Here is a 12,244-nt window from a genome sequence, read left to right on the forward strand (position 1 = left end):
TCAACCTTAAGAAGGTTAAGCCCAACTCTGTTCTGATGGTTTAGAAACATAAGGGCAAGGGCAAGCCTAAAGGTAAGGGAAAGTCCCAAGCCAAAGGCAAAGGCAAGGCACTGAAGCCTAAAGGAGGGCTTGCCAAGGATGCTACCTGCTTCCACTGCGATCAGACCGGGTATTGGAAGAGGAACTGCAAGGTATACCTGGAAGATCTGAATAAGAAAAGAAGTGAGACTTCCACTTCGGGTATATATGTCATAGAAGTCAATCTATCTATTTCTTTATCATGGGTATTAGATACCGGATGTGCTTCTCACATTTGTACTAATGTGCATGCACTGAGAAATAGCAGGGCATTGACAAAGGGCAAGGTGGACCTACGCGTAGGGAATGGAGTACGGGTTGATGCTGTTGCTGTAGGGACTTATTTTCTATCTCTGCCCTCTGGGCTTGTACTAGAGTTGGATGATTGTTGTTATGTGCCTGCACTACAAGAAAATCTGCATTCAACAACACTCAAACGACAACGGTTTTATACCAAATCGTTGTCTTTTTACCTTTTAACAACGGTTTTAACAAAAACCGTTGTCTTTTAGCAATTTTTTTGGCCTACGACAACGGTTTTTAAAAACCATTGTCTATTTATGTTTTTTTGGGGCTACGACAACGGTTTTTAAAGGCTACGACAACAGTTTTTGAAAAATGTTGTCTATGTGCGCTTTTTTTGGGATTACAACAATGGTTTTTGAAAACCGTTGTCTATTAAGTGTTATTGAATAGCGTTGTTTTTCTTCTTTCGCCGCTTTTTCCCCTTCGCAATTTTTTGCCGCTGCTGCGTTTTGTCTTTCCCTCTCTCTGAAATTTTTTGCCGCTGCATTCTGCCCCTTTACCTTCTCGATCCCTAAAACCTCTCACTTGCTCTCTCGTTTTCTATGGTGATGGTGAGCGCGCAGCTGTGGGATTGGAGTAGAATGGAAGGCTTAGAGGTTTTCAATGCGTGGCGATCTTTGTCGACGCATCCTAAACCTCATCGCATACCTTTGATCTGCAGCCACGGATTGTACCAACCGCGACCTCGACGACCTTGGAGCACTGCTAAGATCAAGCAGCACTTCTGTTTTATTCCTCTCTCGACTCGATCGCTCCTTTGTCCATCGCATGCTTTCATATTCTTTGCTTTTTCCTTTTCTTCTACAGATCATTTGAAGATGGAGGGCGATCTCCTTTCCATGGCTTCCACTCAGCGCTTGAAGTTATTCCAGGGAAGCCAGGCTTTTCCCTCCAACCTCCACCTCCATCTTCTGTCATAACTAGGCATTCTGCGAAATTTAGGAGATAAAGAAAGCTGGTAAGCGAAATGAGTTCTTGGTGGAAGGGTAACTATCCTACAGCTAGGTCCAATGGTGACTCTTCGAGGAGGAATTCGACGACCACTGAGGAACAGAAGCAGACGAGAAGGACAAACACGTTCTACGGACCTTTGGAATCACATTGGCATTTTCCGGAGCCCGAGAAGAAGAAGCCCCCTTTGACTTCAAAATTGACCTTCAGGTCCTTGTAGAAATCGCTCACTAAGGTCAGCAAAAGCAATGCATTTCCAACGATGTTCCAAGGCGTCCACGATCCGAATGAGGAGAAAGTGGTGAAGTCGTTGAGGGACACACTACTATCGAAGGGTCAGCTACCTGAGAAGTATGATGACTACCATACACTTCTCCGGTATGGCTAGAATACATTTGTTAAGTAGCTGGAAGAAATTTCTCTTTTTGAATCCTTCTTATTATTATATTGATCATACATGTCCTAGTTCTATATCGTGTGAAAGAATTTTACTATTGATGCTATAGCTTTCTATTCTTCTCTGCAGATTTTTGTGATTGCGGAACTTCAACATGTCTAAGGCAGAGATCATGTTTGTTAATATGCTCAAGTGGAGAGATAGTTCTGGTGTTTATCTTATTGCAAAAGTAATATATTCCTGACATGTTTTTCTCCCTATGGGTTACTATGTGGGCATTTCAATTCAACACCTCACGACTTTTACTGACTTTGACACAAATATGATGAAACAAATAACAATTTTCATCCAATTTCTACAATAATATTTCTGCCGAGATCTTTTTCCTTGCAAACATTAAATCAAATGACAGATTAAAAAAATGTCTTTTAAATGCTGGTTTTTTCTAAATAATGCTTTCATTTTTTTCAAACATAACCATGATGATCCATGTGAATATACATTCCTTTGCAGGTTTTGGATTCTTTATAGGGCCAAGCAAGATGGACCAGTAGTCTTGGTAAATTACCTTACTATGAATATCATCCTATACCTTGGTCATCTCAATATAACTGTTGTACAAACACCTATTCAGGGTTGGCGTCATCCTTGGGAAGGGCATGGAGATCACTCACATGATCATGTGCCTGAAGACAAGGTATTATAGTACAAGCATGCCTTAATTCATCTACAATTTCCCTTTTGTTTGTGTATGTATAAGATGCTTCCAAAGCTTCAATATGATTATTGTTGACAACAGGTGCTTATTCATGAATAAGCTCCAAGCAGATTCAATTTCCCTATAAGATGTATGTTTGGATTCATGGTATAGACTAAAAGATTATTGTTGTGGCACCTTTACCTTAGAAGTGCTAACAAGCTCAATGCACATGATGAATCTCTTTGCTATCCTTTCAAACTGCTAATTTCTAGCTTCAATATGCATTGACATTGACCTGTTATGCTTGGATATCTTCTAGGTGTAGATGTTAGAACATCCAAGATATGCGAACTTGGAATATTGAATTATAGAGCTAAGCGAGTGCTTTGGATTGCCCTCCGCCAGCTTGAAGTAATTGAGACCCACAGTGGATATGGTTCTCATCACACATCTTTCCTGTAATGAATTAAGATTGTCTGCTACATTTTTGACCTGGCTCTGATCCATTAGATCTGTGTAACTATGCTGTAAGATTTCACAGTAGAACGAGAGACATGTGAGAAGGTGATTTCTTTGACTCATTTAATTAGATCTAGTCCTTTATTTGCTAATACTTCCCCATACTGATTTTTTTTAAGCATGTTAGAATTGTGAAGAATTTCTAATTATATCTGTGTGCTACCTTTCTCATAGTTTATTGCAATGTGTGATAACTATTAGATGTTGCTATTCTTTCTCTCCATTATGTAGTCCTTTGATTAATATTTGCCAATTTTCCATAGTTTTTCACTTTAAGATCTTTCAAGCATCTAGTGACAAGTGCAAATTGGTTAGCATCTAGTGACATCCTTGTGTTGACTTTAGAGATTAAAAATTGATGTAATTAGCATGTTTTTCTGGTGCTATAATCCAATGATATAATTTATTCTTCCAATGCGAGTAAACATTGTCAGATTCTTTTATACTCCTTTATGTATTAGATTTCTTATGATTATTTCTTATTGCCTTCTCATTTTTCTAATCGTAGAGATCGAGCGAATCAAAGAAATACTTGCAATGCCGAATGGAAAGGTTAGTTTGCATCTAGTTTAGCTTTTTCCCTCTTAATGGAATATTCTTGAGATAGAAATGAGTGCAAAATAAGTCTGTTAATATCTTAGTTGTCTCGGAAGAAGTCTATTGTGTCACTTGTGCTGGGCTACTGTATAATTTACTTAATTCTATATTTTTCCTTATGCTTGACGTTATAATTGTTCCTCTTTGAAAGTGCCCTTAATCTTAGTCCTTAATCTCCTATTGACTTTATTCACAGATTATTAGTCTTGATGAAACGCATACCTCTTGGGCGCTTGACAGATAAGTAGATTAGAAGTCTTTGTTTTCTTAAACACACTAATGGTTTTATTTTGTTTCTAGAAACTTGATGGCGAAACAAGATCTGTCAGAGCTTAGTTAGCTTAGTTTATGCAATGCTACAATAGATTTATCCGAGAATCCCTTGATCTCTCCTTTAAGATAATAATTGTTGATTAAGAATCACCCACTAGTGGGAATTACATGAAGCCCTTGATCAAGTTGTATTCGCTATTGCTTGAATAAGTTGATTAAAGTTGCAAGTTGAGCCTGCACTTTCACTAAGACTAGAAATTTTATCCTTTAATCAAGTAGTAGTTTCTTGATGGAGTTTATTTAGCATATGAAACTCATTTAAGATTTATGTTTGTTGTTCAATACTTTTTTGACCTCATACTTGTTATAATTTTTGGTTTATAATGCATTGGACCTTAATGTAAAAAGGCAGATTGTCTACCTTATGGCTCCATTTGTGATAGACGAAACTTTACAAACACCAGCAGATGTTGTGAAAGGCACATCCTTATAACAGGCAACCACTCTTTATTAGACTGCAGATCAACCTGCAGCTTCTCCCAAACTTTGCTCTTGGCGTTTAAGACGCTGTTTGGTTCGCCTGAGTATCCCAGAAAGGTCACTCGTTCACCAACCTTGGCTGATGATGGTGGATCAACTAACTCAACCTGGAAACAAAATGAATTCATTAGTCGTTCTTGATGAATGATCACATGTAAAGATGATAATTTCCCAGGTAAACCAACCAATATTATAATACTAAAAAACTAACAGGTTAGTAAAAGCAAAGACTTGTAAGAATGGAGGCAGAGTTAACGACTTAACTTTGTGTGGTCATCGTTTGATGCAGCCAAGACCATTGCTTGTGACTTAATGCCCCTCATGGTTGCAGGCTTCAAGTTACAAAGGACACAAACCTTCCGATTCTGCACCAGTGATTTAGAGAACATAGGAAATTCACATCCAAATGGAAGAAAATTTGAAAAGGGAAGCAAAATAAACCTGCATTTCCTCAAGAGGAATATATTTCACGAGGCCACTAACAACTGTTCGAGGGGATTCTTCACCGACATCAATTTCTTCAACATAGAGTGAATCTGCATCTGGGTGCTTCTGAACTTTTTTGATGAGGCCAACAGGTATGTCAAGTCTTGAGACAGAAATTTCTGTTTCAGCAGACTTCGTTTTTGTACTGCCAGAAGGCTTGTTATGTTGTTTCTTAGAATTTCCTACAGCAGGTCACATGAGAAACTTATTGAGCTCTAGGATAAGCTTTAACTTCATTAAGTCGAGTTTTATTAATACTTCAAAACTTGGAAAACCATTTACATTAATACAACACTAAAAAGTAGCTTCATTTGCAGGTCTAGGATAAACCTTCATGAAACTTTCTCCTTGTATCAAAAATTGTATATGGTCAAGAGTTACTAGTGCTTCAGATAAAGATGAACTCTTCTAATATATGTTTATATTTTGCAGGTTCTATTGACAAAGTTTTATGTTGTGGTTTTATTTGCCGATATGAATGGGGTACTTGAAGAGTATGATTTATCAAATCTGTTATTGTGATTGTAGCAACTACATTTCTCCAAATTTCAGCTATCAACCCTGTTTTACGTCTTCTACAGGTATTATATTCTTCCCTTTTATTTTTGGTGCTTTGCTCACATACTTTGATTCACAAAAATCCAGAATGTTGGAAAAGGTTGATATGGAAGAATCAGCAAGTGAGAAAGAGGAGTCCGATGAAATTCTACAAGTTGAAGATTTTGATGGGGCTTGAGTTGACAATAATTACTTGCAATCCTACATGGCATGAACCACCATCACAAGTTTCTAGTCTTTTGACAATTATTCATTAGTTGTAAATGAAGTTTATTTGTTTATTTGTATTGGGATAAATTTTATTTGAATATTAGACATGTTTTTTCTTTTGTGATTGTAATATAATTCTTGTATAAGTAACATTTTGAATGACATTGATATGGAAAATATTCTTTCTTTTGTGATTATGATTCTTTATTATATATTTATATTGAAATATGATATATTGGTATTAAAAGATAATAATTTAAAAGACAATGATCTAAAACTGTTGTTGTTGTCTATCACCCTCAAAGACAACGGTTAAAAACCGTTGTCAAAGCCCCAAAAACGGTTGTAAACTAGCAGTGTTAATAAAAAATGCTCTAAACAACAACGGTTTTAAACCGTTATCTTTTCATTCAAAGACAACGGTTTAAAACCGTTGCAAAACTGTTGTCTTTTCATTCAAAAGGCAACGGTTTAAAACCGTTGTCGTAGCCTCCACTTTTAACAACACTGCCAGTTACAACGGTTTTAAAGGGCCTACGACAACGGTTTTTAACCGTTGTCTTTTAATGTTTTTGTTGTAGTGCTGTTTTGACTAAGAACATTATATCAGTTTCTTGTTTAGACAAGAAAGGCTTTTCATTTATAATAAAGAACAAATATTGTTCAGTTTATTTAAATGATATGTTCTATTGTAGTGCACCTCTAATGAACGGACTCTATATTTTAGATCTTGAGAGCCCTATCTATAACATAAGTACCAAGAGGTTCAAGTCAAATGACATGAACCAAACCTATCTTTGGCACTATCGCTTAGGTCATATAAATGACAAGCGATTATCCCAGCTCCATAAGGATGGTTTGCTGGACTCATTTGATTTTGAATCATATGAGACATGCGAGTCATGCCTTCTAGGCAAGATGACCAAGACTCCCTTTAGTGGACACAGTGAGAGAGCGACTGACTTGTTAGGTCTTATACATAGTGATGTATGTGGCCCTTTCAATGTCGCTGCCAGAGGCAGTTATAGGTACTTCATTATATTTACTGATGACTTCAGTAGATATGATTATGTGTACTTGATGACACATAAGTCTGAATCCTTTGAAAAGTTCAAAGAATTCAAGAATGAAGTACAAAACCAGCTTGGCAAGAGTATCAAGATACTTTGATCAAATCGAGGTGGTGAATACCTTAGCCATGAGGTTCGTGACTATATAGCTGAGTGTGGGATTCTATCCCAACTCACTCCTCCTGGAACACTACAGTGGAATGGTATATCCGAAAGGAGGAATCGTACCTTATTAGATATGGCGCAATCTATGATGAGTCACACAGATCTTCCTACATCACTTTGGGGCTATGCTCTAGACACGGCAGCCTTTATACTCAATCGAGTTCCATCCAAGGCTGTGATAAAGACACCATATAGGATATGGACTGGGAGAGATGCCCAGGTGTCTTTTATGAGGATTTGGGGTTGTGAGGCTTACGTTCGACGTCAAGTCTCGGACAAACTGGGACCCAAATCTGATAAGTGCTATTTCATTGGATATCCCAAGGAAACTAAGGGATATTACTTCTACATTCCTAGTCAGCACAAGGTAGTTGTGGCAAAAACTGGGATCTTTCTAGAAAGGGATTTTGTTTCTAGAAAGGCTAGTGGGAGTACGTTCGATCTTGAAGAAGTTCAAGATGCGGATCATAGCACTGAAGCCTCGATGGAAGTTACCATAAAGTGTTGTGGATGATGTTATTCCACAAAGAGTTGAGGAACAATAATCAGTTCAAGTAGACATACCTCTTCGCAGGTCTGATAGGGTACGCCGTCAGCCTGAGAGATACTCATTTCTCTTGTCTGACCATGATGACGTTGTGCTCATAGAGGATGAGCCTACCTCCTATCAGGAAGCTGTGATGAGCCCAGATTCTGAGAAATGGTTAGAGGCCATGAGTTCCGAGATGAAATCCATGTACACCAGCCAAGTATGGACTTTAGTTGATCCACCTGAAGGGGTTAAACCCATTGGGTGTAAGTGGGTCTTTAAGAGAAAGACTGACATGGATGGACTTATCTTTAAGAGTCGCTTGGTAACTAAAGGTTTCAAGCAGATTCATGGTATTGACTATGATGAAACATTTTCTCCAGTAGCGATGTTTAAGTCCATTCTGATCATGCTCGCTATTGCAGCATACCATGACTATGAGATATGGCAGATGGATGTCAAAATCACGTTTCTGAATGGAAACCTGCTCGAGGATGTGCACATGACACAACCTGAGGGTTTTGTGGATCCACAGCATACTGGCAGAGTATGCAAGTGTTGGGTTTTTGGGGCCACGAAAATCGCTTTTTCGCGTCGCGGAAACCCCGAAACCCCCGTCATGGGATCCGTGTGAAGAATAAAATTTTAAAAACTACAAGTACGAGTTTACTAACTTAGATTTACACTAAATCTACATAAAAGAAGAAATATACCCTCGATGCGATGCCCTTCGCAATCCCGCTCGTCCAACCGTTCGCCGGATCTCAAGATCGTCAAGCGTACGATCCTCTAGAAGTATCCACACGGACAAATCAATGGACAGAGAACCTTAGAGTGTGCTAGCACTCCTAGAGGGTCTCGGTAATGGGAGGAGAGGAAGAGGAGAATTGGAGCAAGGAAGAAGATGATGGAGTTACCAAATGGCTTGAATGAAAAAATCAATTTTCATCCACACTAAAGTGGCCGGCCACACATGGAGTTGTAACCTCCATTCTCATTTAATGTGGCCGGCCACATTAAATGGAAAGGAGGCTTGTAACCCCCATGAGGTGGTACACCATGATGATGTGGAGCATCATCATTGGTCCACATCTTGCCAACTCACTAATGATATGGCAAATAGTCAAGTCAAACTTGACTCTTCTTCTTCCTTCTCAAGTCAAGTCAAACTTGACCAAATCTCTCCCATGGTTGATCTAATCCAACCATTTGATTCAAGCCAACTTAATATAATGAATCTAATTCATTTAATTAAATTGATTCAATGAGTCATAATCTAAATTAGACTCATTGAACACATGAATCAACTCTTGTCCAACTCAATTAGCCCAATTTGGATTACTATTAATCCAATTTGGTTCATCACATGAACCTAATCCTCTTGGTTCATCATATGAACCTAATCTCCATCTAATTGTCCTTTGTGTGTGACCCTATAGGCTCTTATAACGTTGGCAATGCCCCTAAACCCATTTAGGAGCATAAGTAATGAGCAGTATCTAACAACACATCATTACTAACCAAGTTACAAGAATGTTGAGATCCAACATCACCTTGTGACTACTAATTGTGACTCCTCACAATATATGACAAGTGTCCTTCTATCCTAGATATCTAGATTGATCAATGTGAGGCATAGACCGTGTCATCCTCTAATCAATATAAATCTTGAACTCCAAGTAGACTCACTCAATCAAATGAGCTCAATATCTCATATTGACTCATTTGGGCATGGCCATGCACTTCGTGGTCTCACTCTATCAAGAATATCGATGTCACTCCCGTCATATAGGAGGGATAGATCTCATCTACATCACTCACATCCCTCTGCATAATTTGTTACATACCCAGTAATCGCCTTTATAGTCCACCCAGTTACGGGTGACGTTTGACGAAACCAAAGTACATAACTCCTAATGTAGGGAACCATGGTGACTTCAGGTCTAAGGACTAATAGTCATACTAATAGCCACATGAGAAAGTATATGACACTCATATAACGATCCATGATACTTTCTCATGGCGGGTCATTCAGTATACATTCTCCAATGCATACCCATGTGTCAACTTGATATTTCTATATCCATGACTTGTGAGATCAAGTCATCGAGTTGACATACATGCTAGTCTCGTTGCATTAACATTGTCCCTGAATGTTAATACTCGACTAGGAATGATTAAGAGTAGTGTTCCTTATATCATCTCACTATCGATTCAACCAATCGATTGATATAGATAAGAACCTTCTACTCAAGGATGCTATTATACTTAGTTTATTTGGCACCAAAACAAATACCTTTATTTATATAAGAATATGATACAACAAGTTCATAATACATTCATCAAATGATTGACTGTAGGGCTCTAACTAACAATCTCTAACTAGCACTAGTGCCAATCAGTGTAGGCTCTAAGCCCCAATGACCTAGTGTGACCATCATGCTTTCTCTGTGCCAAAGCCTTGGTCAAGGGATCTGCGATGTTAGCCTCTGTAGGTACTCTGCAAATCTTTACATCTCCTCTGCAAATCTTTACCAAGATGTTTGATTGCATCATTGAATCAAAGATTCCAGCACCGAGAAGCTTACTTTAGTTCATAAATGGACCTATGCAGCTTGCATATTCTGCTAGTATGCTGTGGATCTATAAAACCCTCAGGTTGTGTCATGTACACATCCTCGAGTAGGTTTCCATTCAGAAACGTGGTTTTGACATCCATTTGTCATATCTCATAGTCATGGTATGTTGCAATAGCAAGCAAGATCCGAATGGACTTAAACATCGCTACTAGAGAAAAGGTTTCATCATAGTCAATACCATGAATTTGCTTGAAACTTTTAGCTACCAAGCGACCCTTATAGATAAGTCCATCCATGTCAGTCTTTCTCTTAAAGACCCAGTTACACCCAATGGGTTTTACCCCTTCAGGTGGATCAACCAAAGTCCATACTTGGTTGGTGTACATGGATTCCATCTCGGATCTCATGGCTTCTAGCCATTTCTCGGAATCTGGTCTCATCACAGCTTCTTGATAGGTGGTAGGCTCATCCTCTATGAGCACAACGTCATCATGGTCAGACAAGAGAAATGAGTATCTCTCAGGCTGACGACGTACCCTATCAGACCTGCAAAGAGGTATGTCTACTTGAACTGGTTGTGGTTCCTCAACTCCTTGTGGAACAACATCATCCACAACACTTTGTGGTTCCAGTTCAACTTCCATCGAGGCTTCAGTGCTAGGATCTGCATCTTGAACTTCTTCAAGATCGAACGTACTCCCACTAGTCTTTCTAGAAACAAAATCCCTTTCTAGAAAGACCCCAGTCTTAGCCACAACTAACTTGTGTTGACTGGGAATGTAGAAGTAATATCCCTTAGTTTCCTTGGGATATCAAATGAAATAGCACTTATCGGATTTGGGCCCCAGTTTGTCCAAGACTTGACGTCGAACGTAAGCCTCACAACCCCAAATCCTCATAAAAGACACCTGGGCATCTCTCTGAGTCCATATCCTATATGGTGTCTTTATCACAGCCTTGGATGGAACTCAGTTGAGTATAAAGGCTGCCGTGTCTAGAGCATAGCCCCAAAGTGATGTAGGAAGATCTATGTGACTCATCATAGATCGCACCATATCTAATAAGGTACGATTCCTCCTTTCGGATACACTATTCCACTGTGGTGTTCCAGGAGGAGTGAGTTGGAATAGAATCCCACACTCAGCTAGACAGTCACGAAACTCATGGCTAAGGTATTCTCCACCTCGATCTGATCGAAGTATCTTATTACTCTTGCCAAGCGGGTTCTGTACTTCATTTTTGAATTCTTTGAACTTTTCAAAGGATTCAAATTTATGTGTCATCAAGTGCACATAACCATATCTAATGAAGTCATCAGTAAATGTAATGAAGTACCTATAATCTCTTCTAGCAGCAACGTTGAAAGGGCCACATACATCACTATGTATGAGTCCTAACAAGTCAGTCGCTCTTTTGTTGTGCCCACTAAAGGGAGTCTTGGTCATCTTGCCTAGTAGGCATGACTCGCACGTCTCATAAGATTCAAAATCAAATGAGTCCAGCAAACCATCCTTATGGAGCTGGGATAAGCGCTTGTCATTTATATGACCTAAGCGATAGTGCCAGAGATAGGTTTGGTTCATGTCATTTGACTTGAACCTCTTGGTATTTATGTTATAGATAGGGCTCTCAAGGTCTAGAATATAGAGTCCGTTCATTAGAGGTGCACTACAATAGAACATATCATTTAAATAGGCGGAACAATATTTGCTCTTTATTGTAAACGAGAAACATTTCTTGTCCAAACAAGAAACTGATATAATGTTCTTAGTTAATGTAGTCACATAACAACAATCATCTGACTCTAATACAACCCCAGAGGGTAGAGATAGATAGTAAGTTCCTACAGCAATAGCAGCAACCCGTGCTCCATTGCCTACTCGTAGGTATATCTCGCCCTTCGTCAATGCCCTGCTATTTCTCAGCGCCTGTACATTAGTACAAATGTGCGAAGCACATCCGGTATCTAATACCCATGATGAAGAAATAAAGAGATTAACTTCTATAACATGTATACCTGAAGTAGAAATCTTATTTCTCTTCTTCTTAAGATCTTCCAGGTATCCATTAGAGTTCCCTTTTCAGTGCAATGCTTGTCTTTGATATAGTTGACGAAGATGTTCAACCATGTCATAAGCAGTCATCAACTCGTGTTGCTTCTGAAGCTCTGAGTTCATGGTCGCGAGCATAAGACATGACACATCTAATGCGTCATCTTGATGCTTCTTGTAAGCATCTCGATCAGCTCGCGTGGCAGTGGCAGGAGGAGCCTCCGGAATGGGCTGC

General features: G+C 39.0%; 1 protein-coding gene and 2 long non-coding RNA genes across 3 annotated transcripts; 2 read left to right on the forward strand and 1 right to left on the reverse strand.

Moving 5' to 3' along the window:
• The first annotated feature begins 1,597 nt into the window (after positions 1 to 1,597).
• LOC121973699 lies at positions 1,598 to 4,802 on the forward strand. The gene is made up of 4 exons (XR_006109715.1): positions 1,598 to 2,291; positions 2,367 to 2,429; positions 2,752 to 2,996; positions 4,693 to 4,802. It is a non-coding gene; the product is annotated as an uncharacterized LOC121973699 (long non-coding RNA).
• On the reverse strand, positions 4,059 to 5,273 carry LOC121973698 (probable methionine--tRNA ligase). Its single transcript, XM_042525082.1, has 3 exons — positions 4,803 to 5,273; positions 4,625 to 4,726; positions 4,059 to 4,468 (listed from the first exon to the last, which is right to left on the reverse strand). The coding sequence occupies exons 1-3, from the start codon at positions 4,806 to 4,808 to the stop codon at positions 4,244 to 4,246; spliced, it is 333 nt and encodes a 110-aa protein (XP_042381016.1). The 5' UTR covers positions 4,809 to 5,273; the 3' UTR covers positions 4,059 to 4,243.
• On the forward strand, positions 4,804 to 5,545 carry LOC121973700. The gene is made up of 3 exons (XR_006109716.1): positions 4,804 to 4,939; positions 5,280 to 5,428; positions 5,493 to 5,545. It is a non-coding gene; the product is annotated as an uncharacterized LOC121973700 (long non-coding RNA).
• The last annotated feature ends 6,699 nt before the right edge of the window (positions 5,546 to 12,244 follow it).

Source organism: Zingiber officinale, chromosome 4A, assembly GCF_018446385.1.
Source record: "Zingiber officinale cultivar Zhangliang chromosome 4A, Zo_v1.1, whole genome shotgun sequence".
Lineage (NCBI taxonomy): Eukaryota > Viridiplantae > Streptophyta > Magnoliopsida > Zingiberales > Zingiberaceae > Zingiber > Zingiber officinale.

What these genes read in the sequence shown, in the direction of transcription:
- LOC121973698 (XM_042525082.1), bottom strand. An exon ending in CAAACGATGACCACACAAAG is followed by an intron (nt 4,469 to 4,624) that starts TTAAGTCGTTAA and finishes TTTTGTTTCCAG; the next exon opens with GTTGAGTTAGTTGATCCACC.